The following is a 27,882-nucleotide window of genomic DNA, read 5'->3' as shown; positions in this document are numbered from 1 at the left end:
AAATTTGTGGATATTTACCGGGAGGTTTGCAGCACAAACCCCAGGAGATACTGCAGCAGGGCAGAAGTGCTGCTCAACTGATAAGGATTGTTAAAGCAGAGAAATGTAAACTCGAGACCAGTTTAAAAGACTTGTCATCAAAACACTCACCTTTAAAAGCTGAGATAAATTTTCAGCTGGTCTGCAAAACCAATAAAATTAAAACTAGGACACCTGCAGCTTTGAAAATGCATTTCTTCTCTCTTACAATTTCATGAAGTGGCAAAGAAGTACCATTGCTGTCCTTCAAGTTCAGTGTCATAGAAAACACAATGCGCAAGATTTGGTGAAGAGCTAAACGGCAGATAGCAATAGGTGATCCCAGTAAAGAAAACAGGCAAAGACTATTTGTCAAAATGGTTGCTCGGAAGCGCTTCTGAGCTGTAGCTGCAAGCTGCCAGAGTAGGTACTCCAAAAAGAATTTGTGTATGAGCATATCAGCTTTTGAGTACTGCTCAGACTGGTTAAGTTGTTCAGCTTCTAGTCAAAGGTTTTTCAATAAAGCATTTGCCATAAGCAGTTCCTACAGAAATGGATGCCAAAACTGATTTGGCATCTACTATCTAAGGCTAAATCATCATGATTCTGGTCAGCTATGTTCGGTGCTAAAAGCAAAGACCAGTAATCTCACCTGATACACTCATCCAGTCAGGCTGCTCTTGTTTTAATTCTGCAGTTTTGGTTTTTGTTGCAAGGATTATGTATAGTGGCCGTGTGAATACCAATTGTTATTTTGAACATATCATATATTCAAAATAAATATTTTTTTTTGTGTCATTCTTCTTCCTGTATTACGATAACTGTCTGTATTTTTCTAAGGAGTAACTGGCGAGGCAAGTGATGGTCATTCTCATTCTTCAGCACAAAATCAGTAGCAGTCCTCCAAACTTACGGAATACTCGTTTGTCAGCAAATAATTCACATGTAGTGAATTTTCACATTTCTTGCATCTGACAGTAAGCAGAAAAGCCAATGAATCACACTAAAATTGTGAAATAGTTTTACAAACAATTAACATGTGTTTCCATTGTGTAATAAAAACATTACAAATCAGTAATAGTGTGGGTTTATATCAACAATTATTTAATTGCCTGTAGTCACTTAAAACCTAGCAATAGAATTAACTAATTAATAAGAGCTATCAAAGATAAGGTGGTATTTGTACTTGTTTGCATAAAAGTTTTGTTTAAAAAAGAAAAGATAAAACCTTGAAGAACTGAAAATGACTTTTTGTAACTAACACTAATATTTCGCTCTCTACAACTACCTGAAAGGGGGTTGTGGCGACGAGGGTGTTGGTCTCTTCTCCCAAGTAACTAGTGATAGGACAAGAGGAAATGGCCTCAAGTTGCGCCAGGGGAGGTTTAGACTGGATATTAGGAAAAATTTCTTCACTGAGAGAGTGGTCAGGCATTGGAACAGGCTGCCCAGGGAGGTGGTGGAGTCGCCATCTCTGGAAGTGTTCAAAAAACCTGTGGATGTGGCGCTTCAGGACATGGTTTAGGGGACATGGTGGCGCTGGATTAATGGTTGGACTTGATGATCTTGATGGTCCTTTCCAACCTAGTGATTCTGTGATTCTGTATTTTCTATATTAAACTGTAATATCTTCAATTAAAAATTAATTTTGGGTACAATGCAGACTGTGTTGCAGAATATAATTTTCAAATGTGAAACTGCAATATATTAAATGTATTTGACTAAGTGGACTAATAATTAGTCTGTGTTATTCCAATGAGATTTTTTTTACTGTAGTTGAAACAGCAACAGTATTTCTGAAAGAGAAGCAGTAATTATATAGCAGTAGCCATTGTTGAATCATATGATTTACTCAGAATTTATTGAGCTATCTCTCTGTTTCTCTGTGTGTAATATTGCAAAAGGATTAACAGGTCATAATCATTTGGAGCTACAGTTGGCATGCCTTGAACTATTAGTATTGAATTTATAAAATGTAGGCTGATGTTAGACGCGAGGAAAATTGAAGTAATTTGCTTTGTTCACTTAGAGGCATTTGAAACTTTCTTCAATTTCTGTTGAGTATATTTATTCTATATAGTGGTTGGTTTATTCTGTGTCAGACAGTCTCTTACAGGACCTACACTTCAAAAAAGGAAGCGAGGGGATTTTTTTTGATGGTGGCAATAGAGATTAGGTGGTTGGTGTCATAAATATTCAGTGTTGCAAATGGGAGAGAATTAGCTGTATGATTTCTGATGATTTGGTCTGTTTGCCATAGTACTGGCAATTATTCTACAGTGAAAAATCACTGGCTTCTGTTACCCTCCTCCCACACATTCTCCATGGAAACAAACACCTTTCATGATCCAGAAAAGGCCACATCTCTATATACAAAGTACTGTGTGTGTGATTTGGGGGGGGGGGTGCGGGGCAGCGGGTGGGTCATTATAAAAGAGACTTCTATTCAGAATGAGAGAATTTTAGTTTGGGCATCCTGTCTACAAAAAAAATACAAATAATAGATGTATAAACTGTCGCTTTTCAGTCCATAATTAAGGAACATTTTTACGCTTAGTTATCTGAACACTTGAATTCTTGAAGACCATTTGATTACTTGCAACCATGTATACAGGCACGTATAGCCTCATCTCCCACCCCACAGCAGGGACTGTTATGTCGTTTCTTTGCAGAAAATGTCATCACTCTTGTTTTTGTTGTAACTGAAGTTTAATACCGTGGCACTTTAGTGCCTTCTATTGCTTCTCACAACTTAAGCCGAGTGTTTTCATCTGCTTCACACGGTCGCAAAAAGAGTGAACATTCCTGTCATTTATGTATGTCTATGTTTGGGCTGATCTAGATGGCAAAATCTTTGTAGAAATGGTGACTGAAAAGCTGCAAGCTGTGTTCTGGGGTAATTCCAGCTTTTTCTGTCAACATATCAAAATGCAACAAAAGTAAGTTTCAGTCTGCTCTTACAGTATGAAGGCTTTAATTCAGTCCTGTGGTTCAGAAAGCTCAGAACAGCTGTTTTATTCAGCATGTGTGAGTTTTTTTCAACAAAAAAAGTTGTGAAACTTTTATATCGAAGTGTATACTGAGTAGACTTAATGAAGTTCATTGTAAATTCATATATATTTCAGGAATTATAAAAATGCTCTTTCCACGTGTGGTGCAGGAAGCTATGCCCCACTAAGGTGTTTGCTTTTGACAATCTGCAGTTAATAAGCTTCAAAGTGCTTAGAAATCAGTAAGTTGTTATTCCTGTGGATATTTGCCTAAGACCCCATAAGAAGTTCAGAGGATTTCTCATTTCCTAGTAAAACATAGTTTATTTTTTTAACCATCTGCTTTAATCATTACTTTCTGTTCCTATTGGGATTTCCTACACGTTTGGAACAGCAGCGTCTAAAATGTGTTTTATACGTCTTTACTAGGTGATCAAAAACAGCAAAACAAATGTGCCTGAACTAGAGTTATTTCCTCGCTATCTGCTCTTCCTGAGACAGCAGCCTGCCACTCGAACACAGCAGTCAAACATCTGGGTGAATATGGGTATGATGAGCCTGAGAATGTTTCCTCAGCATTTACCTAGAGGTAACTTAAGAATGCAGCAAGAATACAAGTGCGCAGTTTCTAGGAAAGCAAGACCCACAGCTGTAGAAGCTTGCTGCCACTGTGCTTGTACACCAGCTAATCAACTGTAAGGCACAATCAGCATTTGGTAAAGATTTAAAGGCTTTCCTTCTATCTTCTCTTGAAAGGAAGAGGCATGAGGGAGAATTTTCAGTGAAGTCAGTTAAGTCACATAGTTGCTGCAAATAGATTGGTGAGTTGAAAGTGAGAAATGAGCACTGCATAAGCTAAACAGCTGAGAAGGGCAGATCTGATTAATCCTGATGGTAGTTAATTTTGTAGCCATAGAATAGATGCATCTGTGCATCGGGGTGGGTGTGCGTATCTGATAGTACAGTGGTACAATAAATTAAATCATTGTTCAGCCAACTGGTTCTGAGCTGCTTGGGCAGCTAGACTTTAATGCCCAAAATTATTTAATGCCCTTTAGAAAGGGATTGAATTAATGGATTATGAAGACTGTTACTTGATGCAGTTCGGAAAGACAATTCAGTAGAAGGTGTAAGCATCAACTAAAATATATGTGCCATAATTGTGGTGGTAATGCTCACCAAAAAATTGTGTAAGTCATGGGCTAAAAGAATGATCTTTAGACTGCAGCTTCACATTTCAGCTGAAAAGTGTTAGAGGATTTGTTTTCAGATACCAGTTTGTATGCACAGTCGCATACTTGCGTTGCACAATAGATTTGAAGAAATATTGATGTTCACATGCCATGTGCATTGGATACACATAGACGTGTGTATCCAGTATGCATCCACAGTAACGTATATCCAGAAATGGGCTCACCTGACTACTGAAAATTAAATCCTTCAGCCTTGCTAGTGTTAGCCTGTGTTTAAAAATCTCATGCAGAGGCTCAATTTTTCACTGCTTTGGTAGAATCTCAAACTTAACGTGTAGATAGTGGCTGCCTGCTTGATCAAGTTCCGCTATAGAAACTGCCTGCTACCCAAATTCATTTTTCCTACTAGCCCTAAAAATGGAAACTGCTTTGTTTGGACATCTTAAAATGCCCAGATTCAAATAAAAAGAATCTTCTGATGTGCCAAATTTGATCTCAATTTGGAATTATTTTGCTCTGCACTAATTTATTTGTCCAATCAGTTATTAATCTTTTTGAGTTTTCAAATATGCTTTCTTGCTGTAATCTTACAACTAATCCTCTGATCCCTAATCTCAGAAAATGCTTTTTTTGTTTTAAAAATGCTTTAAAAAAAAATGAATAGTTTGCTTGGTATACTGAAGCAAAACTGATGCTTTGCTGATTTAGAAGATGACTGCAGTATAGTTTTACTTCCTTGTCAAATTGCATGTAATATTGCGTCTTTTCATATGGTGCTTTTTGTTTTAATCTTTTGACAGTGAAACTAGAACAATGTCACTTCTCTGGTTACTTAAGTGATGCAGCTGTCCAGTTGGGTTTGGCTGTATAGTAAAAACTTTACATGAATATGTTACAGACCTGTCTCTGTGAGGAGTGGGGAACTTCCCAAGTTTAAACTAAAGAAGCTGAAAAAATAAAGCATGGAAAGTTGGTCTCACCTCTTTCAAACTGAGCTTGTGCAAATGTTTTATTTGTAGATGAGCTCATATTATAGAAAACAGCAATAATCTCGACTGATGGAATTAGTTTGTGTTGCAAACATGAGATTGTTGAAAAACTCTGGTGAAAATCCTAGACATCTTCACAGAATATGTTTTGAGGAGTTTAGTTGTTAAGAATACTTAATTGTGAAACTGTCAGGCTGATTTAATCTTCGCAGGTCAGCATTCATCTCCATAGAAGAGCGGGAGCAAAGTTATGCTACTTCCAAGAACAATCAGACTGACTTTTTGACCTTACTTTTCACTTACAATGTGCTCTCAAAAAGAAAATTCTCATGAAATTTTGAGGTCCTTTATTTTGATAATTACCACTGTCTCTGATACTCTGTCTTTAAGAGGGGAAAAAAAGAATAGTCCAGTCTCTTAAAACTGCTTTTAAATTACTTATTTCGTATGAGAATCTTAGGGGAGCAATTTTTTAATAGGTTTTGGTAAGAAGTGAGGTAAATTTATCTGCTTTGTGATAGCAAGTTTGTTGTCCCAAAGGGTTAGTAACAACGAGCTTTCAATCTAACTCATTATTTTATCCATAAACAAAACCAGTAGAATTGTATACTTCTTTTCACAGAAAGTACTTACAATATATGTAGTGTATAAGTTGTTATTGACCTGATTTCAGTTGGCCTATAGGTATATACGTTATCTTCTACGCTTTTCTTATGATTGTGAATCCAGGGAATGTACCTTCACCGAATGCTCCTTTAAAAAGAGTGTTGGCTTACACCGGCTGCTTTAGTCGAATGCAGACCATTAAAGAGATACATGAATATCTCTCCCAGAGGCTACGTATAAAAGAAGAAGATATGCGCCTCTGGTTGTACAATAGTGAGGTAATGTCAGTCTTTTCTAATGTTTTCTTTTTTTTTAATCAGCTATTGGGTATCGTAAATCTTATTCTTTACTGGAAACTATTAAATACACATGCACTGGGTAAAAAAAAAAAAGAAAAGTAAGTTTCCTCTGCAGTTTCACCGCCCAGGTTAAGTCTTGCCACTTATTTTCTAGAGTTCTTTGTGTACTCTAAGCAGTGAAATTTAGATTTTGGTTCCTAGTAGCCTGATAAACATTAAATTGTCCTATGATGTATTTAAAAATTGGCAATTGGTTGACCTATTAAAAGTCTTGATAGGAAGTTTCATGGAAACTGTTTTAAATGGAAATAAAAACAGATGCTTTCATTGACACTCATGGTACTGTAGGCTTCTGTTGGCACAGAAGCCAGCAGCCATCCAGGATCTTTTTCAAATGTGTATGGGAACAAATCGCAATGAACAAGCCGAATGTGTTCCTCCAAATCATTAAGTGCATGTAATTCCCTCATTCTAAAGAAATACCACATAAAATCAAAGCATCGAAATAGATGCTTCTGGAGATCAGTGACCTACTGTATTTAATTAACATAGGTGGAAAACTAGTGGTCTCATTTTTGTGAACAAATTGTTAATGCTGTTTTAATTGCATTGCTTCAAGTTTAAAATATCCTCAGAGAATTTTAAATCTAGCAGTTATAACTATATGAAGTATTTTTTCTGCTGCAGAACTACCTTACTTTGCTGGATGATGAAGATCACAGACTGGAGTATCTTAAAATCCAAGATGAGCAGCATTTAGTAATAGAAGGTACAAAAAGGGCCTATAATTGGTTTACACATGAAAACGGAATAGTTTTAGATGAGTATATATGGTTAATAAATTGGGTGTAATACCCATTTCTGTAATTGCCCAAACTATACAAATATATAGCCCTACTGCCCGAATGTTTTATTTTTGGTAATATATTTTGAGAAAGAAGAGTACGTGTAAACAGACGTCTGTGTGTGTATGTATATATGTATCGAAAGAAATAAAGGAAGAAATACCGAAGCTTCAAATAATCCACTGCCCCTACAGTAATAACTAAAATACAAGAAATTTAACAAAATCAGGCTGAGGCGTCTGAGGCTTTTTCATGAGATAATTTTTCTTTCGTTAATTTTACAAGACTTCAGGTTATGATATTTGCATGAACACATTCTTACTCACAAAGCAAAAGGCAAAGAAAACTTCATGTTTCAGTGTATGTCAGGTTCATTTCTAAGATGTTTCATTACAAGCTGCTTTTATTTTCACATCTGGAGAGAACCTAATGCATTTGGACTTGACTGCTTGATTGCCTCTTGTGGTGGTGAAAAGGCATCATAAACAATCTCAACCTTTCTTGTTTCTATTTACGTCTGTTGTGTCTCGTCCTCCTTCCATGCGCTACTATGCTAGGCACTGTTACCAGTCACAGATAAATGAAACTTTTGTCAAGGTAGCAGGTGCAAGGATCAGTTGAGTTTTCAACTAGTTTGACCTTTTTGGCTAATTTTTTAATATGAGAAGCAGAAGTGTACGTACTTAATCCACTCACATCACAGAGGCTGTATAGAAATTTGGGTCTTGCATTGTTTCTGTACAAGTTTCTACTTAGCGTAGCTTTGTGTTACACCTCACGTCGGTGTGCTGGATGGATTCATTCTTTTTGCTACTTGGCTCAGCTCATATTTAATCAATTTAAAATTGGCAGAGTGGCTGATGCAGTTGGCTGTGTATCTGCATCAATCGCTATAGACTCGAGAAGAAATGGGAATTTATATGTAGGGAGAAGGACTGCACCTTGCTGTAGCAGGTGAAACAGAACCCTGAGGATGCAGTTCAATAAACAAACCAGCATTAATCAATACTGCCACTGAAAGAACCAGTCCGCCCTTCCTCTCCGTATTATGCCACCTGCCTTACCCGTGGGCAACTACTTGACACCTACCTGAGGAACTGGCTGTGAGAAGTGGTCTAGTGAAAAATAACTCCCTTTTCCTCTTTTCAGCCAGGTTCCTTAAGCCAGGTTGCTGTATGGCTTGGGTCAATGCGAGATAGAGGTTTACAGAGGGATCCTGTGGGGTGGTGGTAAAGCTAGTTTAGGAAAGCTTGCATTTTTTTGTTTCACTTATCTTGAAACACATGTATTTTGTCCCTATTTTGAAATGCACTTGAATCTTTTGTTGGTTAGTAAGAACGAAAAAATACTAGTGATTGCTCATGAGGTGAACAGATTTGTTCAAATCTGGGGGATCCTTATCAAGTATTAGAATAAGTACTGAAAAATTTGTTATCCAACAGGAAAAACATCTCAAGGTTGCTTTCTAAAGATGTTACTGGTGTGGTTGGAATGATGCCAGTATTAGAATGACTTCCAGTAATGAATGGAAACGTTAAAATGAAAACTGGCAAAACTGATAACTAAAAATAAGCAAACGTCTAATCTCAGTTCAATATTTGAAAGTTTCCTCTTCAGCTGTATAAGCTCTGTGGAGTAAGTAACAAACAATTTTTAAAATCTTTATACCATATCTCTTTCTAGTTCGAAACAAAGACATGAGCTGGCCAGAAGAGATGTCTTTTATAGCAAACAGCAGCAAAATAGACAGACATAAAGGTAAGTGTTTCAGCATAGTAATTGAATTGAAGAGAAAAAATCCAAGAGGCTATATTATGTTGAAACAATTCTTTTTAATATAAGTGATCTTAACATTGAAAAAGTCTTTTATGCCTGTGCTGCTTGGCTTGTTCTTTTCTGTTTTATTAACTTAGATGCTGGAAATGGGGGGGGGGTTGGATATATAGATAGATAAATTTGTAGCTGTTCAGATGCATCAGTAGCAAATGGGACATAGCACATTCTCAATTTTGTGTTTATAATCTTGGATTTTTTTTTAAGCTAAGGAATAGCTAAGATTTTAACAAATTAATCCAGAAATTTCAGTACCATAATTATTTACCTGAAAATAGTTTGTATGGATTGTACTGGTGTCCGTCGTGGATCAGATCCAACAAAACGCATGAATTTCTGTTAACTGAAGTAGAGTTAAGAGAGCAGATATTTTGAACAGGCTGGTCCTCTGTTGCATCTGTGCTAGCTGTAGTCTCATAATTGGGAGCAGATAAATTGAATTGGTTACTGTGGAAAGGTCATATTCTTAGCTTATATACCATTCTGAATTTTTGACATCTTCACAATGGGTATAATTATGTTTTCTTTTTCTCAGTTCCTACTGAAAAAGGTGCTACTGGATTAAGCAATCTGGGTAACACATGTTTTATGAACTCCAGTATCCAATGTGTCAGTAATACACAACCTTTAACACGGTATTTCATCTCAGGAAGACATCTTTATGAACTTAACAGGTAATTTTCTATTTGAGATGATTGACATTTTAGATGCTGTAACATTTCTTTAAAATGAGTTTCAGCTTTCAGAAGTAGACAGTATGAATAAATCCTTTTAAGTACAGTGTTATCAACTATCAGCTATACAGCAGATACTAGATTAGATACATGAACATATAACCGCTTTTGTTTCTGGGAGAGTTAAAACAGTTCAGCAAGAAGCCTTTGCACTTCCTTGTTTATCCCCATGCTTGAACTTTGTTTAAATTTTAGTATGGTATTAATTACTTTACGATTTCTAGGACAAACCCAATAGGAATGAAAGGACACATGGCCAAGTGCTACGGGGATTTGGTTCAGGAGTTGTGGAGTGGAACTCAGAAGAATATAGCACCATTAAAGCTGCGGGTGAGTCTGTGATGTGTGTTATTTAAAGGTAGAAAGCAAGAATTTCTTTGAATAGCAGAAATGTTTTAATGCACTTCTTCTTGACATTACCTGTGTTGTAATGGTTCTGGGACTCAAACTGGGATCTCCCCTAGAGAAAGGGAGGGAAACTTGGACATACATTTCACGAGTTAGAAGTTGGCTGTGAAGCCAGTGACCTTATCCTGGGCAGTCAGTCATCACATATGTTACTCCAAACTGGTTACAGAATTTGCTTTCTTGCCTGTGAGGAATATAGGGGAGGTGTCCAGGAAGGGGCTGTGCAGGGGCAAGATGCACATCTGGAGGAGGCCAGGGTGCATCAGTCCTGGTGCTCAGAACTTGAGCAGCTTTCTGTGGAATGCAGTCACGGTTTCGTGGCAGTAACATCAGAGGAGTTACCCAATATGAGTCGGAGGTTGTGGTATACGATGTGGCTTGTATAGGCCTTGTTAGGGACAAAAGTTTTATGCACTTGCCTGTAAATGGTCTCTTGTTCTGAAAGCATAGAGGCTTACCTTTAACTCTTGGCAATTTAATTTGTGCTCATTGACAGCATGCGTCTTTACAATATTTTGATTTATTGTTACCATTCTGTTACATGATGTTAAATAAGTTTCTGGCTTTTTTTTTTTTTTTTTAGTGGACAATAGCAAAATATGCTCCAAGATTTAATGGCTTTCAGCAGCAAGACTCACAGGAGCTTCTGGCTTTTCTTTTGGATGGTCTTCATGAGGATTTGAACAGAGTTCATGATAAGCCATATGTTGAATTGAAAGACAGTGATGGTCGACCAGACTGGGAAGTAGCAGCAGAGGTATGGGTTAAAGTTTTTCGGTTTAGGGTTGGTTTGTTTGTTTGTTTGCTGAGGTGTTTTTTTCCTTACAGTACTAACCTGCTAAGTTGTTGATGAGACTGTCTGTGGCAATACTGTTTCAGGACTGTACCATCTTTTGGAACTTGTTAGATCTGTGATTTAAGGGGTCAGTTTCATGTTTGAACTGAAAATGAGTTTTAAGAAAGGTGTAAAGATGATACTTCAGAATCACTTTGAACAACAACTTAGAAGTATGGAGTATCAAAATTTTTCAAGATACCTGATGATCCTTTCAGAACTACTTTAAATTATGTCATACCCAACTTCTGTGGAAATAATTTGACTTCTATGAAGCTAATGAAACTTTGGAGGTCTTCCAGCATATTCTCCTTCCTGTAGTTCAAGCAAGTTGTCTTCAGTTTCTAACTTTGCATTGGTTTTTTTGCACTTCATTTTAGGCCTGGGAAAACCATCTGAGAAGAAACAGATCCATCGTTGTAGATCTATTTCATGGGCAGCTGAAGTCACAAGTAAAATGTAAAACTTGTGGACATATAAGTGTTAGATTTGACCCTTTTAATTTTTTATCCTTGCCTTTGCCAATGGATAGCTACATGCACCTAGAAATTACAGGTGAGTAGTAGTGTTTGACTCCCTATACACTTGTCATTCCTAAAATAAAAATTCTTCATGTAGAACAGCATAAAAATAGTACTACCATTGTAATATAAGAGTACAAAAAATACTTTATGGGTCATGAACTATACTGTGACAAACCCCTGTATTCTTGGAAAAGAGGCAAAAGGAAAGATTATAAAAAGTGAAAAAAATTTTGAAACCATTTTCTACTGTCTGTGTAGCAGGGGGTTTTGTGACATTTGTCTGCAGACCTTGAAATTTGGCCGATGAAAGTTGGGGAAAAAAAACTTTCTAATAAATAAATAGCTGTAATGTATTATTCTCATTAAAACCTTCCCGGTTTGCTGACCACTGTGTTTGTTTTCTCCTTTAAAGTAATTAAATTAGATGGTACTACTCCTGTTCGATACGGCCTGAGATTGAACATGGATGAAAAGTATACAGGTTTGAAAAAACAGTTAAGTGAACTCTGTGGGTTAAAACCAGAACAGATTCTACTTGCAGAAGTACATAGCTCCAATATAAAGGTAAGAAGAAACAAAATTGATTATTGCTGCAACATACTTTTGGTATTTTTATTTGTTACATCAGCATACTTCTTCATTCTTTTGGACGTTAAGCTTTGCTTACAAGCAAATCTAAATAAAAGTGTGATAAAAAAAGTCAGCTTAGTGAGATCTCTATATGAACTTGCATTTCATTCTTAAACCATAATTTGGCTTGCTTTCAATAGATTGAAAAACAAAATAAACTGAACCAAAATAAGCCACTTGCAAACAAAATTAATAGTGATGTAGAAGCTTGCAGAAGTTTAATTGAATTGATTACTAATTATATTTTTAGGAAAAAAAGGATAAAATCATCTTGAGGTAATAAATCTCAAGTTAGAGTGCTGTGATGAGTTTAAACGCTGTCAAGATGTTGGAGGCATAAGTAATGACTCGCTTAGTTTTATATAGTGTGTATGTATATGTGTGTGTATATATAATTTTTTTTGCTGTCACTGAATAGGATTAGAACTGCTTGAAACTAGGTGCTCTCTGTCTGTGTACAGAACCATTAATAACTAACTCTCTGAGGTCTGGCTGCAGAGATCTGCAAAGGGGTGTGCTTGCTGGCTCCCTTTTTACCTTCTAGAAAGATGTAAGAAAGCAGATGGGAGGGGAAAGATGGGCTGACAGATACACTGTTTTCAAAAGGATAAAACGTGTTTGGAGTCACAGATAGAAATATATACACATCTGACTAACTTTCCCTTTTTTACTGAAGAACTTTCCCCAAGACAACCAGAAAGTCCGGCTATCAGTGAGTGGGTTTTTGTGCGCATTTGAAATACCAATTCCAGGATCCCCTACATCAGCATCAAGTCCTGTGCAGACAGGTAAAAAAAAACCAAACATATTTATTTTCCTGTTCATTTAAAATGTGCAGTGCTTAGCTACTGGAGGAATTCAGGAGAAAATGTTACTTCTTAGTAAGAAGTAAACAGTGAGGATTAAAGAAAAGACAAATAAGTTAGAGCTCTGATCCACAAAGAAGCCGTGAGCAGTCTCAGTATCTACTGATGGTCTGTGATCCTTTTTAGGATCTTGCCTAGGATAGCAGTCTGGAGGTCGCTGTATACTTACTTAAATTAAAGACACAAGAAACAGGCACAATATTTTATTACTAATGCATTGGCTCTAAGGCAGGACCTATAAAAAATTGGAAGCATGGTGTTCGGTTTCGATGTTATTGTTTGTGGTCTCATATATGGGTTGTAAACTACCTTGTTACTCTTTGCTCTCGCACACTCTGTTTTTGCAAAGTTGTAGGCAAATCAAAGGTTAGGTGTTGGTGTTACGAAGAGTAGAAGGTATTTCATGAAACGCATTGAACAGTATAGAAAGGATAAAAATCCTGTGATCTGGTTATTGCAGATAATCGAGAACGTAATTGTCTGTTTACAGATGTCTCAACTGGGCCATCAGCTAATGGAGCACCAAACATAATGATGAATGGGGACCTTCCTAAACCAACCCTAATTCCAAACGGAATGCCAAATACTGTAGTGCCATGCGGAACAGAGCGTAACCTTGCCAACTGGACTCCCAACGGCCATGCACCCTTGCTTTCTGACAGCCCGTGTACAGGGTATATAATTGCAGTCCACAGAAAAATGGTTAGTAAATTTTGCATTTGTTATAAATTGTTTGCGTAACATACTTTGAAAATCAGCAAGGGTTTTTTTTAATGTCCATATGATAAATTAATCTTTATTTCTTAAGAAGAGGGAGCATAATTACATTTCCCTCTTAAGTGAGTGCCAAGTTCTACAGAAACACAGCTCTTGTAAATTTAAATCGTAACGTCTAATGTTGGTGTGTGTTTCTTTCCTTAGTACTGGCAAGCTTCCCAGTTCCTAAACGTTGAGATGCACACTTGGGCATTCGCTAACTCCTTGATTAAATGTTCCAGATTCTTTGAGCAGAAAAAATTCTAATTAGAGGAGCTGCTAGATAGGCATTTCTTTCCCATTATGTGGCAAAGCTTTATTTCTTATACGGAAACAGTGTATATACAGAAACCCAGTACCTTCTTGGGTCGTTCTGTTAGCGTGAACTACTCTTTGTAAAAGCATGTGTAGTTAAGTTGAACGCTAAATGACAAAGCTGGATGACTGAACACCTCAAATAGCCACGCATTCTGTGCACACTGTGTCCAGACTTTAGAGTCTGTTGATGTTTAGAGTCTGGTGGGTATGGGCCAGGAGGCCATAGTTAAACTTGCCTCTTTCTATGTGTTTGTATGAGGTTTTTTCCTTTATTCTCTCAGGTAGTAGCCACTAACTGCTGTCATCACTGTTTTGATTGAAATTTTGCAGAATATTGTAGGTGACTGGTAAAATGCTTTTAAGCCATTACAAGCTGCTAGTTATACTGCTTAAAAAACAGTAGAAGTTGTTTGTGGAAGCTGTTCCAGGAATCCACAGAATCACAGAATCACTAGGTTGGAAAGGACCTTCAAGATCATCAAGTCCAACCATTAATCCAGCGCCACCACGTCCCCTAAACCATGTCCTGAAGCGCCACATCCACACGTTTTTTGAACACTTCCAGAGATGGTGACTCCACCACCTCCCTGGGCAGCCTGTGCCAATGCCTGACCACTCTCTCAGTGAAGAAATTTTTCCTAATATCCAATCTAAACCTCCCCTGGCGCAACTTGAGGCCATTTCCTCTCGTCCTATCACTAGTTACTTGGGAGAAGAGACCAACACCCTCGTCGCCACAACCCCCTTTCAGGTAGTTGTAGAGAGCGATAAGGTCTCCTCTCAGCCTCCTCTTCTTCAGACTAAACAACCCCAGTTCCCTCAGCTGCTCCTCATAAGACTTGTGCTCCAGACCCCTCACCATCTTCGTTGCCCTTCTCTGGACACGCTCCAGCACCTCAATGTCCTTCTTGTAGTGAGGGGCCCAAAACTGAACACAGTATTCAAGGTGCGGCCTCACCAGTGCCGAGTACAGGGGCAAAACACTTGTCATTGTCAAAACTCTTATCAATGGAAAGGGTATACAACTTATGCAAGGTGGTAGCCATTTTCTGTACCTCAGTGTCATTAAGTCTATGTGTTAAATCTTTCTTATAAATGGGACGTGTAGCGTGCAAGTTAGCTTATCTGCTTGGAATAAGTTGCGTTCAATCTGTAGTGCCTCCTTTAGATGTAAACGTTTTCTTTCTCTAGCAAATGTAAGCTTGCCTAGCGTAGAGGTCATTTGGGGACAGGTATTAATATCATTAGGTGCATGTCTCCATTACAATATTACCATGTGGTGGGAAAAGTAAGAAATATGCATTGTGAAATATAAAATATTGTACATGGTTGAAATACAGATTTATGTTGATGTGGTCTAATTCCTAAAAAACATTGCCATAATATCATAAAATACAAAAACATTTTCAGGCAATTTCAAGTCAATTATCAAAATTTACAGTATTTAATATTGGAAAAATTGCTGAAATGGAGTACATTTAATAGACTTAATGGTTTATTTTAATTGCCAAAGCCTGAAATAAGTAACAAGGTCAGCATCCTAGTAATTATGGTAATGTGAGTTAATGCATACTTATATCTGAGTCATTCTTTTATTTCACGTACGCAGATGCGGACAGAGTTATATTTTCTTTCATCTCAGAAGAATCGTCCTAGTCTCTTTGGAATGCCACTAATTGTTCCTTGTACAGTTCATACACGGAAAAAAGACCTGTATGATGCAGTGTGGATTCAGGTTTCCAGGCTTGCTAGCCCTCTCCCGCCTCAGGAAGCTAGTAATCATGCTCAAGACTGGTGAGTTTGGCATCTCGGTCTTTGGCTTGAATGATGTAATGCAGTGGCGTAGACTTGCTTTCAAGATCTAAAACTATATTCTTTCTTAATCTTTATCGGTTTTGACTTCTCATAATACCTCTGTTGAATGAACATATGTTTTTTTAAATGTATAATCGAATGTCAACAACTTTAGGAACAATTGTGTGTGCTTTTACCCCAGATGCTTTCCGCCTGCAGATTCCATTTAGTGGGTTATTTTTGTGAGAAGTCATTTTGGAGTCCTGCAACTTAATAACGGCAATAATTAAAGATAACTTTTAATCCCTTTTAATACAAGTAACATAGTATAAGTTCTAGCTGCGCTTAAAGGTTGACTTTACACAAATTGTTTGGTTTGTTCTCATCCAGTGATTGATAATTCATTATATCTGACAAATTTAGGCAATGCAAAGGCCAGTCTTGGTTTAATAGCTTAATCTAATCAAAAATACAATTTTGGGGGTGGGGGTGATATTTTTTTTTTAAGTAAACTTAGGAAGCATAGTGAAGGAAGGTAAGCGGCAGCCTGAACGAGTGCCCATGTTTCATGTTGTGTTCTCTTCTGTTTCAGTGATGATAGCATGGGATATCAATATCCATTCACCCTAAGGGTAGTTCAGAAGGATGGAAATTCGTGTGCTTGGTGTCCATGGTACAGGTAAATTATCCTTTTTAGATGTAAGGAAGGGAATCACTCCAGCAGGAATTGAGTTTATGGTAATGGGCTTTTGAGACGTTTCAGACTTCAGAGGTAATATCAAACTATAAGAAACTAAAATCTAATTTAACCAAAACCCTCACATGGCAGACTTTCACTGTAGAATACTTTTGACTTGGAGAGCCAAAAGTTCTGCTTAACACAGAAACTTTAAGTTAGGAGACAGACATGAGTTTATCAAAAACCTCTTAACCCCTTACAATATTCTGTGTGCATGCGTGTATATATGCAGACACATATTGTGTACATATTTGGGTGATGATTGGGGGTTTCATACAAAACTTGTAGATGTAAATCATTTACTTTCACTAGTACCTGTGCCATTTGAAGAGCAAGAACTAAAATGGACAATAAGAAATTCACCCTGGAATCACGCTTGGAATTTTCCCTAAACAAAGATGTGCTAATCAAAATTTCAGTCCCTATAGCTGGAGGATATTCAGACCATATGCTCATTTAAAGAAGAAGTCTCTTACAGCTAGATAAATAAAATGCATTAGCTATCAGGTTGTAAAATATTTATGGAGACAAAGCATTGTAGCTTTTTGGTGTTATAGGTAGTCTTGGTCAGCATTATATGCAGGTAGATAGTTGAGCTCACCCAACTGCTTCAATTTTTCAACTCTATTAAAGTTTTGTAGTAAAATAGCAAACTGACACTGACTGCTGTTTTGTAAAAATGCCTCTCTTCTACACTGAAGGCAAAGCCTGAAACTTTGGGGGTGCATATGTTACAAATGAGGAGCAGAATGGGAAGTGTGAAGTAATGTAAAACTTAGGTATTGGACAGTTATTAACCACATCTAACTTTCTGATGTAGATTTTGCCGTGGCTGTAAAATTGACTGCACAGAAGATAGAGCATGTGTTGGGAATGCTTACATTGCTGTAGACTGGGATCCAACAGCACTCCATCTGCGCTACCAGACGTCGCAAGAACGGGTAAAATTTCAACACAAATCTGTTGTCAATAGCTCTGAAGCACAATCCATTTCACCAATTTTTTTGTTTTTGCAATTGATGCTTCCTTTGTCGATTTAATGTCAAAATAAGGTCAGTAATCATTGAACAGTATATTCTGGATAAATTAATGTCTTCATGTTAGACCTCTTAATGGGACCATAATGTGGAAAGGAAACTTTTAAGAAACCACAGCAGTATATTTGCTGTCTGTTGTAAGTTGCTTTTGATCTAGCCTTGAGAATATATTACAAAATTTGTTAATTGTATACATTTTCTAAGCACACCAGTGCTGTAAACAGTTACACATGTGAGTAAATCTATTTCCTCATTGAGTCAACAAAACATATCTAAAGGGAAGCCTGTAGCTGAGTTAATGTAGAATAGCTGTTCAAACTTGTGAGTTGGTACTATAAAATGTGCTTTATGGATAATTTTGTAAGCAGAACCCAAGAATAAGGACAATGCATTATTTGTATGGCTACCTGTTCATAAATGAAATAAAATTTCTGCTAAAACTTAGTGCACCTAGTTTTTATCTTTAATCCTAAATAACTACATGAGATTATTTGTATGATACTGTGAATAGAGCCCTCCTCTGAGCAGTTTGTATATGTTTCCAAGTCAGATACAGTTTTATCTCACTTCAGATTGTAGAAGAACATGAAAGTGTTGAACAAAGCCGACGAGCTCAGGCAGAGCCCATCAATCTGGATAGTTGTCTTAGAGCCTTCACCAGTGAGGAAGAACTGGGGGAGGATGAGATGTACTACTGTTCCAAATGCAAGACCCATTGTTTGGCCACCAAAAAACTGGATCTTTGGAGACTTCCCCCTATTTTGGTATGATCTTGTGTAATTTTCCTCTACAGCAACAAAACCAAAGTACATTGATCACAAATTTGAATTGCTAGGTGTGTCTCCTTGTTCTCAATAAGATGATTTGCTTTATTCAGTCTCAGGAGGGGTGTTGACTTAGTTTGCGTCATGCTTTTCTGTAATGCAGGCAAATAAAACAAACCTCAAATCCTTTTAAATCTTTTTTAGCTGATACATTGCAGGAAATGGTGGTGTTTTGCATTCAGTGTCATCTGTTCTGACAAGGAATTCATGCTTAGGCAGTCTTTCCGGTAACGTGATCTTTTCTCTCGTTGTGTAACAACTCTGTTGCTTTTCAAATTTGGTAGGTTCTTCAAAACACACAGTGTTGATCACTGAATTTAAGCAACCTTTTCCATCGTTTCCCCATGAAAATATTAGTTCCATATTTTACCAGCTTGATCCCAAAATCCGAATTGTCACATACAGCATTGTTGCTGGTTTTTATTAGCATAGGCTAAAATGTGTATGTTTTGGGAAAAATTATTTTTAAACAGTGAAATTACTCACTGTGATGTAATTGTCCTCCTTTAATTTTCTCTAACATGTTTCTCCTTAGATTATTCACCTGAAAAGATTTCAGTTTGTAAACGGTCGCTGGATAAAATCTCAGAAAATTGTTAAATTTCCCAGAGAAAATTTTGACCCAGGTGCCTTTTTGGTACAAAGGGATCCAAGTCATTTTCAAAGAAAGCATCTAACGCTCCAGGTTGACAGCCTTCCTGAACCACGGACTCTCCAAGGGGAGTCGAGAAAAACAGACCTGCAGATCACTTACACACCAGCAGAAGGAGATACACTGAACAGAAGTCCATCCTCTCTTAACACTACTGTCTTGAATAATATCAAAGGTAGGTAATAATTAGGGAGAATTCCAGTCCATACTGATATTTGGAGGGGAGGGAGAAATTACATTATGAACGAAATTTTTGTATTTCTTTGGCCAAAGCACTACACTTATTTTGAAACACCCTTTTCTGTTGTTGTTTGTCCTGAAAAGCTTAGTGAAGCTTCACCATAAAAAAAAGTTATTCCATGACAACAGATATTGGCATTGTCTGCTTGTTAAGTGGGCTGGATTAAGAGTGAGAAATGTGCTCCTGTATAAACGTTAAATTTCAGTTTGTTAGGTGTATGTCTGTGTGTGTGCAAAGATAGTTTTATATACTATTCGTTAGCCGTAGTGAAACTGGTTTTTACTGTTGGTTATTTAAAAAACCACTTTTAAAAAAAATAACTCTAGACTATGTGTTTACTTATCTTAGTAGTTCACATGTTTTCTGTTTTAGCATCTCCGTCTTTGGGAAGGAGAAGTGGAACTAGCTGTCCTTCAAGTAAAAACAGTAGCCCAAATAATAGCCCACGGACTTTAGGAAGAGGTAAAGGGCGTCTGCGGCTACCACAACTGGGTAAAAACAAACTGTCAAGTAGCAAAGAAAATTTGGATGCAAGTAAAGAGAACGGTACTGACCAGGAACAGAGATTTACTTCTGATCAAGGTGATGCTCTTACCAGAGGGCAGATTTTGGGTGGTAGCCAGAGTGAACTATGTACTGCTCAGGACAATGAGATGACTCTAGCCAACGGATACATCTGTGAGCAGAATGCGTATAGTAACGGCAGTATCAATGGTCAAATTGATAACCACAGCGAGGACGATATTACAGATGACCAAAGAGAAGAAGTATGTGTTAACCCTATTTACAATCTATATGCAATTTCGGTAAGTTGACTTTTTTATGCACATAAACTATCTTTATGTGGCATTGTTTTGACTAAATGCTTTAACTCTATTGTTTTCATTAAAAAAGTAGGGATCTGTTGAGAAGGAGAACAAAGTAGAACCATTGTCAGCAAAGTAAATTTGCCATAAAACTGAGTACAACTGAGAAGTATATCGCTGCATAATGTTTTTTGCTGCTGGAGTCAGCTCCAGACATACAGATTGTCAGGAACAATTGTCCCTCACTTAAAGATTGTGAATTTGTGAATCATTCATTCTGTGAATTCCAAGTTTTGATGTTTGATCCAGAATTTATTTTCTTCTTCCATTTTCTTCAGTGCCATTCAGGAATTATGGGAGGGGGTCATTATGTCACTTATGCCAAAAACCCGAACAACAAGTGGTACTGCTACAATGACAGTAGCTGTAAGGTAAATCATTTACTTTTGTAGCAAATAATTTTCATCTTCGTTACCCAGAGCCAAAGAAACCTACATTTGGTGAGAACTGTTATTTGAAATCATGAGCATCTCAAAAGTTGCATCAGATAAATATTAAAAGTGTTAACTGAAACTGTACATGAGATTTTTTTCCAAGTTAACAGCTGTTCATCAGCTGCTACCATGGTTAAGGAAATATGCTTATTTTGTACAAGGAAGGAAAAAATACTAAAAATGGAGGTCCGAGAATATTTTTTCATGATGCTAGCAGTTTTGTATTCATTTACTGAATAATTAAGTTCCAACATTTCTAAGTATTTGCATTTATCACTATAAAATTTGTCATACTTTTCAAGTAAATAGTGAAGCCTAATAACTATAATAAGGGTGACAGAGAATGGGATTCTTGTTGTAAACAGCCAGTGAAAGATACTGTTTCTAGGGCAACTGCGTGTATTTTAAGTTCAGTGACTTAAAAACCAGTGGCACGGTTGTCCATTGCGCATTGCAGAATGTGTTTTTCTCTTTTGCAGGAATTGCATCCCGATGAAATCGACACTGACTCTGCCTACATTCTTTTCTATGAGCAGCAGGGGGTAGACTATGCACAATTTCTGCCAAAGGTAGACGGCAAAAAGATGGCAGACACGAGCAGCATGGATGAAGATTTTGAGTCAGATTATAAGAAGTACTGTGTTTTACAGTAAGCAGATGATCTTCCACGGACTGTTTTGAGAATGTGAGGGATAACATCCTGAAACTTACATTTGGCGAAAATGTTACTGAAACAGATAACCTAAGTGTAGTTATTGTACCCTGTGATCTGAAAGCACAAAAAGAAAACCCTAATTAAATAGCAGTTAATATAAAGATAGTATTGTTTTGTTCTGTTATCTCACTACATGCTCTAAACGTTTCTGATGTTAGACATCAGGCTGAGACTGCCATTGGCCTTTAAATAAAATGGTTTGAGAAAAGCCAACGAGGACCAAATAAAATCTAAATTAAATAGTCCAAACGAGAGCTAAACCAAGTAGTGTAGAGTTTACCAACTGTTCTAACAAGCCCCTAAGGCTCTCTTTAGGTTTAACATAATGGGGAAAAAAAAATGTAGTGTTGTCTTTGGACAACATGATATTGCTACCTCCTTTTTCCTGCAGTTTTATTGCATTTTATTGGCAAAACAGGGAAAGCAAGAGAATGAAAAGTGCACAAATGCAAAGAATTATCATCAAGAGTAGAAGAAGTTTCCAGTTTTGCCACCACCAATGTGTGTCAGTTCTTTTCTGTATGTTGGGAGCACAACCAAATCATAATTTGAGAAGAGATTAATTTCTGTGCTTGAATGGTTTATTACAATTGTGTTTTCTCCACGTGTTGGCTGTGCAGATCAACGTATTTCAGGAATGGCTGTTCTGCCTGAAGAGTGCGATCTCAAACTTTTGAGATGCCTCAAGCAGAAGCTTCAGGTTGAAGAGAGTAGTTGTGATTACACACGTGGTGTCTTAAAATGTGCACATTGCACAAAATGTTCCCAGCTTTTGGAAGGAAAGATGCTTGAGCTTATGTTTCATGACTGGTGTTGCTTTTAAATTTGCACTTTTACAAATTCATATAATTAAATTCAAAAACATAGTTTGTTTTTGTTGTAAGGGCTCTGGAGTGAATTCCTGTGAATTATCCACTGTGTATTTCAAACAAATAAGAAGCTGTGGCTGTCGGGTAGCTATCGTAGCATTCATGGATGGTTTTTGAAATTGGTTTCATAATTTAATGGAGTTTCTTTTTTTCCAAAATTCGGTTGCCTTTTCAAATTTTCTTTTTTGCAACAGGTTATGCATATACTTGCAGTTAAACCAGAATTGCTTTCTGTGCCCTTGCAACATGCTCTGTTAAGTCAAGGGGTTTATTGCATGAAGGAAAGCATGACTGAGTCTTAGCAGAGACTGGAGAAAAGATGGTTATTTTTTGAGTAGGCATTTCTTTAAACATTTTCAGTGTTAAATCGTTTGCATATCTGAATGAAGATAAAGGTTTCACTCTTTCAGGCTTTTGTTCTTCAGCTGAGTCTAAGGAGCTTACTAATTTTGTCATATGTCATCTTCCAAATTCTTTAGATTTTTGTATCTTCACTAACAAAATTGATACTTACATGATTGATCTCTGAAAGAAATGTTTGGATTCATTTTCATGTGTTTCACAAGAATGCCAAACCTACCAGTAAGTTTATAATTTACAGAAAGATCTGAGTTTTATCCATTTAAGAAATTATATCAGTTGATCTTGCTGTCTTTACTCAGGCAAAAACCTCCCTGCCTTTGTTGGAGGTCGTGCTTCTTTGAGGACTGCAGATCAGTTCCAAAATAAGTACTGTCTTACTGGTAAAGTTTTGCTCCCTGTCCTGTACGGTCTTTTATCTTTAAAGTGGTTGGCCTAAACATTAGAACTGAAGAAAAGCAAAGATGACTTGTGAATTTCTAGGTTAGAAGCTTTTTCAGTACCCACTTGTCTGTTCCTCCCTACGCAAACTCCATGAAAAGTGAAAGATTTTCAACTGATTTACTTTAAAATGTTTTATTTAAGCAGGTAGCACAATCTACTAATGTTATTTGATCTTCTGTGTTTGTTACATTGGTTGTAATTAATTTTTTAAATTAAATTAATTCATGAATTAGTAGTAAATTTATTAAGTTAACTATTAACTACATTCACTTTGTAAATTATTGTATAAAACTTATTGACAATGCACTGACTTTAGAAAGATGTTAATGTACATAAATACCTTGTAAATAAAATAGTGTTGATGTACTGGAATATGAGCTGTATTAAAAAAAGGTATCGGTAATTGTATATGGAGTGAACCTGTTTATCTGTAACTATATTATTCAAACAAATTAAATACTGTGGATGCAGATGAAGTGTCACTTTTTGTCAGATAATTTTTAATAACTGTTTTCCTACTTTGCAGTTTCCGTGCCATTTTCATTAAGCTTAATTGGATTTGTTGATACAAAAGATGGGAACCTGTGAGTAGGCATAGAGCAGTTCTTTGCCGTTTGTCCTGCATAGCCCTTAGTTCTACGTACCAAGGTAGTTCAGCTCTTCTAAGTTTAGTTCTTAAGTTATTTTACTTTTCCTTTGAAGAACATTCTGTTCTGGTTTTTAGCATTAGTCCGTTTAATCCTATTTAAAACGTGTGCCTGGGTACACGAGAGTGAGTGAGACTTTTCCTTCTTACAGATCGGTCTGAAGAACTAGTGCACTGAACCGCGTTAATTCAGCAGTTCTCGCATTTTTCCCTGGTGTCATTTTGAGAGATCTAAAAGGAGATCAGCGGTGACGCAGAAGCACGGTGGCTGCACGTGGGATCCCTTCTGACCTACCCAAGAGAATCCTTCTGCAGGTTATTAAAGTGGGGAAAAAAGAATTAAATGTCTATTTAAATAGGAAGTTCTTTTGATAGGAAGTCATGAGACAAATCTTTTAATGGCATGTGCTGAATTTTTGCTTTCAGCTGGACCTGTGGCAGTGCAACGGTGCTCACAGCCACGCGGCGGCAGCGCTGCCCGCCTTGTCCGCTCTGCCAGCAGAACTCGTTCGTGTTTCATAAAGCCCTTGCACAAAAAATCTTACTTTTAACCCATTAAGAAGAAAATCAAAGTAAGTTGTTCTGCAGTGGGCATCTTCTGCATATCGCTCAGTAGCTCAGGGGCTTGCCTCACCAGGGGAAACAATTTCTGAGGTTAAAATTTTGCATGTTAAAATAGAATCTGAAGGAAATGACACTTAGTAATTCTGCACGTAAACATTTGTTTAATTATTGTATAATTGATCACTGGACATTTTACGTCAAGCAGAGTATCAGTTTCTGTCGGATAGGAAGAGCTCTCAGCATAGGATTCACACAAAAGACAGAGGCAAAAGGAAAGATACAAATTAAAAAATAAATATAATAACAGGCCAAGAAAATTTGTGTCTGTACTGCTTCAGTGTAGATGCCTGCTCGTCTCCAGATACCAGTTCACAGAGGTGGGGAATGAAACTGCTACCCTTGCCAGCAAAGGAAATTCTTTCCTGTAGCTAAAGGAAGAGTCCCACGCTGTAGCGCAGACGGTCATCGTTTCCTCTGATGCTGTTTTGTAGCCTGTTAAGTCTAGAATCACAGAAAAACTTGGGCTGCGAAAAAGGAGGTCACCTGCTCCAGCTGACTGTTGAAAGCACGCCTCGGTCCGTGGATCATAACGCTTCCCTGCGCTGCGGCAGTGATCAGTACAGAGGGTGGTGTGTTCAGTTACACTTCATTTTTCTTTACATGTAGTTGCAAATGTGCCGCCTTTAAGAAGGTCAAAACCTTGAAGCCATCCTGAAGCCCACGTTCTGGTACCACCTGCAGAAATAAGGTGGAGTTTTATGTAAACAGAGTAAAAATAGCTTTTTAGGAAGATACACTTCGTGAATCCAAATAACTGTGAGGTCAACGCTAATGGCAAAAAGTCTTTGGGAAAATCTTGCACTGGATGTGAACCGAGTTTAGCAAGGTAACTTCTGCTGGAGGTCTGGCTCATTTGGTGTGTTGCCGCTAGAGGAAGCGCTCCCTGCATGCGTCCGATCATAACACCGACATTTAAAAAGGAAAGGAAGAGAGAGAATACTCCATTTGAGAAAGTATTTGGGCTTTTTACTGAGAGTTGAAAATGAGAGTTCTTCTAGAATCTCTCCCGTTCATGCTGCACGTGTCTGCTGATGTTATTTTGAAGCATGCCAGTGTATTTTAGATGTATCCTACTGCTGGGTTTTAGTTGATTCAAAACTTAAGGCTAACAAAGTGGGAAGTCAAAGGCAAAAGTCTTTCAGTTAGTCACTGGAGGGGTAACAACTCTGGGATAATCATACAGGAGTAAAAGGTCAAAACTGATCTTGCTGTTGCTTGGACATGTGCGCTTGCAGACAGATTGCGGTTTAGAACTAGAATAAAACTTCATTAGGTGAATCCAGTTGCTGGTTCATGGAATTCTGAGAAGAAAGGAAACGGTAACTCCAATAACTGTGATAAGCAGACTGGACCTGAACTGGATTTTCGTCGGAAACTCTTCTATTGTTTGCAGAAGGTAAGTTTGCTATTTTCTCAGTTGAAGCCCTTGTTCAGTATTGCTGTTAATAATGACACTTATTCTTAGAAAACAATCCATTTCAAAAGCGAAACGATCCCTTACGCGCATGAAGGTTTTGCTCTCGGACAGTGCCTTTGGAACAAGGATCTGAAGGTACTTTATGCACAGTCTTGGTGTACAGTATGTTCCTGCTGCTGCTTCTGCATCTCTCAGTGTTTGCTCACGTATTTTCTTCTTGATTGTATGCAGTGCTGAGACACTTCCTCTGAGCAGACACCGACTCTGAGACACTTACTGCAGTTACAATCATGCTTTTTTCCAAAAAGGAAGTAAGTTTCATTCCCCACCTACGGAAACCGCTATCTGAAGGCAACCAGGCACCTACACTGAAGCAGTACATACACGTTCTTTCTTGGCCTGTTATTATAAGCTATATTTATTTTTTAACTTGCATCTTTCCTTTTGCTTCTGTATGAATCATGTTGAGAGAGCTCTTTCTACCTGATGGAAACAGGTAATTCTGCTTGACCTAAAATGGTTGAGTTGGCAACTGGACCAAAGTCCAGAGTAAGCTGGTCTGTCAGGAGTCACATATTGCTTGGGGTTGTTTGTTTTTTGAATGTTTCCAAAACAGTGCGGTTATGTTTAGCTGGAAATGAACTATTGTCATTTTATGGCCCTTGAAGATGCTAAATGGATATTTAACCAAGGATTAGCACACATGAGTGTCACCAAGGATGATGCCAGAGCAGCTAGTGTCTCTGGAAATGAAGCCATCTCTTGCTGTATTTATCAGCTGCGATTGGAGCATTTGTGCAGCATTAAATGATGACGCTCGCTCAATGCAGTCGTCTTTACTGCCTAGTGATAAATTTTCAGAGAATTCACGGTGGTTGTTTGAGTCATTTGTGCATTTTTAGTATTGAAAATTTAATTTGAATCAAAGAACATGATCTACAATTCTATCATGAATTTCCTCTTTTAGGTTTTTCCTAGGCTTTTAGTTATCGAAAGTGCCGTTAAAAAAATTTAAAAATTCTAATTACCAAAGATGTACATACGTGCTGATTTCAGTAGTAAAGCTTTTATTGATTCAGAAGTGCACCAAGGGCCAGTAAATAGATGGAGGGATCACAGCACTGCCAAAAAACTGCAGCCATTTTCTGCTGTTGAAGGCCTTTTACTTCCCAGATTGAAACTGTACAGGTCTCGCACGAGGACTCTGAAATCAGCAGAGCCCATTTTGTAAGATAGGAGCAATTGTGAAATGAGCTGTGCTGGAATTTTGCCCACGTACCTTTACGTGTGTCTGACGTGCTAAAAATACGTGGCCTACTCTGGAAGGTAGTTAAGTAGCCTTCCTTTAAACCTTGGGTAAAGTCCATGAACCGACTTTTGGTCTTTCTCCTGGGAGGGAGAGGGGAAAGACGCAGCAGGGGAAGTACCTTCTTATGCAAAAACCTCTCATTTCCCCAGTGTGACGGGAAGCACGGACGCACCAGCTCCTGCAAATGCCCTGCTACCAAAAGGAGTTGACCACTGTCGATTCTCCTCAAATCTTAAAAGCCCAACTCCAAAAGTATTTTTCATCTTCATCCTACTGTTTGCATCTGTTCTGGAGTAGCTGGTCATGGCTGGAGTGTATCCTCCTGTTCCCTGCACTCCCTTGGGTTGGCACAGGAGCTTGTATCGCTGCTTTTCTCTATACCGTAGATTTCTCCGTTATCTACAGATCGGGGCCATTACGTGTCCTGAGAAAGCACACGGACTGCGGGCACAGCTGCCCCGGCTGGCCGAGGGCCCGGAGGAGCAGCGTATGTATTAATTGCAGCTTTTGTTATGCTTTTTCCCTTAGGTCCAGTAAATTGAAGCAAAAAGTTAGTAAAATGCAGTCATCCATGCTTGCTGATTTATCGTTTCAGGAAAATAAAAACCTGACAGAAGCTTGGAAGATCGTGCCTTTTGTTTGGGACAAGCCTCTGACTTCCTTGTTCATGTGTAAAAGATTTCCTGTTTGTGAAAATTAAAAGCAAAGTTTGATAAGGTCCCTTTCGCAAATTAGCCACACACTAGAAAATATATTAAGGATACTTCTGGATTTAATATAAAACAAAATTTTCCAAGGTTATTTGTAGAATCTAGAAACGCTGCTCTCGCTCGCTTCACAAGTCCCAGTAGCTCACAAAGAAACTAAAACTGACGGGTGACATCCTGGCTATTTTATCATACAGACGCACAAACCCAAGATTCTTGTTATTTGGGGGTTAAATAATGTTTATCATTGAGACAGACTTTATCAGTTTTCCTGGTTCGTGCAATTTAGTCCTTTCATCTGGGCAAACAAACCCAGTAGGCTCTGAGGAAAGAGAAGGGAGCAGGACATCAGGGTGTCTC

At 37.7% G+C, this 27,882-nt stretch overlaps 1 protein-coding gene across 1 annotated transcript in view; it reads left to right on the top strand.

The window, feature by feature from the left end:
* Window positions 1–21,084, top strand: part of USP32 (ubiquitin specific peptidase 32) — a gene marked incomplete at both ends in the record, with an annotated part of 76,134 nt that extends 55,050 nt beyond the window's left edge. Inside the window, 19 exons of the mRNA XM_082008464.1 lie at window positions 3,438–3,555; window positions 5,920–6,074; window positions 6,783–6,864; window positions 8,624–8,698; window positions 9,309–9,447; window positions 9,732–9,837; window positions 10,499–10,672; window positions 11,131–11,305; window positions 11,687–11,838; window positions 12,581–12,692; window positions 13,261–13,472; window positions 15,454–15,638; window positions 16,231–16,317; window positions 17,198–17,318; window positions 17,987–18,178; window positions 18,774–19,065; window positions 19,504–19,937; window positions 20,276–20,368; window positions 20,911–21,084. Of these exons, the coding sequence (XP_081864590.1) occupies window positions 3,438–3,555; window positions 5,920–6,074; window positions 6,783–6,864; window positions 8,624–8,698; window positions 9,309–9,447; window positions 9,732–9,837; window positions 10,499–10,672; window positions 11,131–11,305; window positions 11,687–11,838; window positions 12,581–12,692; window positions 13,261–13,472; window positions 15,454–15,638; window positions 16,231–16,317; window positions 17,198–17,318; window positions 17,987–18,178; window positions 18,774–19,065; window positions 19,504–19,937; window positions 20,276–20,368; window positions 20,911–21,084 (3,078 nt within the window). The remainder of the gene's footprint in view (window positions 1–3,437; window positions 3,556–5,919; window positions 6,075–6,782; window positions 6,865–8,623; window positions 8,699–9,308; window positions 9,448–9,731; window positions 9,838–10,498; window positions 10,673–11,130; window positions 11,306–11,686; window positions 11,839–12,580; window positions 12,693–13,260; window positions 13,473–15,453; window positions 15,639–16,230; window positions 16,318–17,197; window positions 17,319–17,986; window positions 18,179–18,773; window positions 19,066–19,503; window positions 19,938–20,275; window positions 20,369–20,910) is intronic.
* Between the last annotated feature and the right edge of the window lie 6,798 nt (window positions 21,085–27,882).

Source organism: Phaethon aethereus (genome assembly GCF_964289735.1).
Source record: "Phaethon aethereus genome assembly, chromosome: 19".
Lineage (NCBI taxonomy): Eukaryota > Metazoa > Chordata > Aves > Phaethontiformes > Phaethontidae > Phaethon > Phaethon aethereus.
This window is presented reverse-complemented; position numbering and strand designations above follow the sequence as displayed.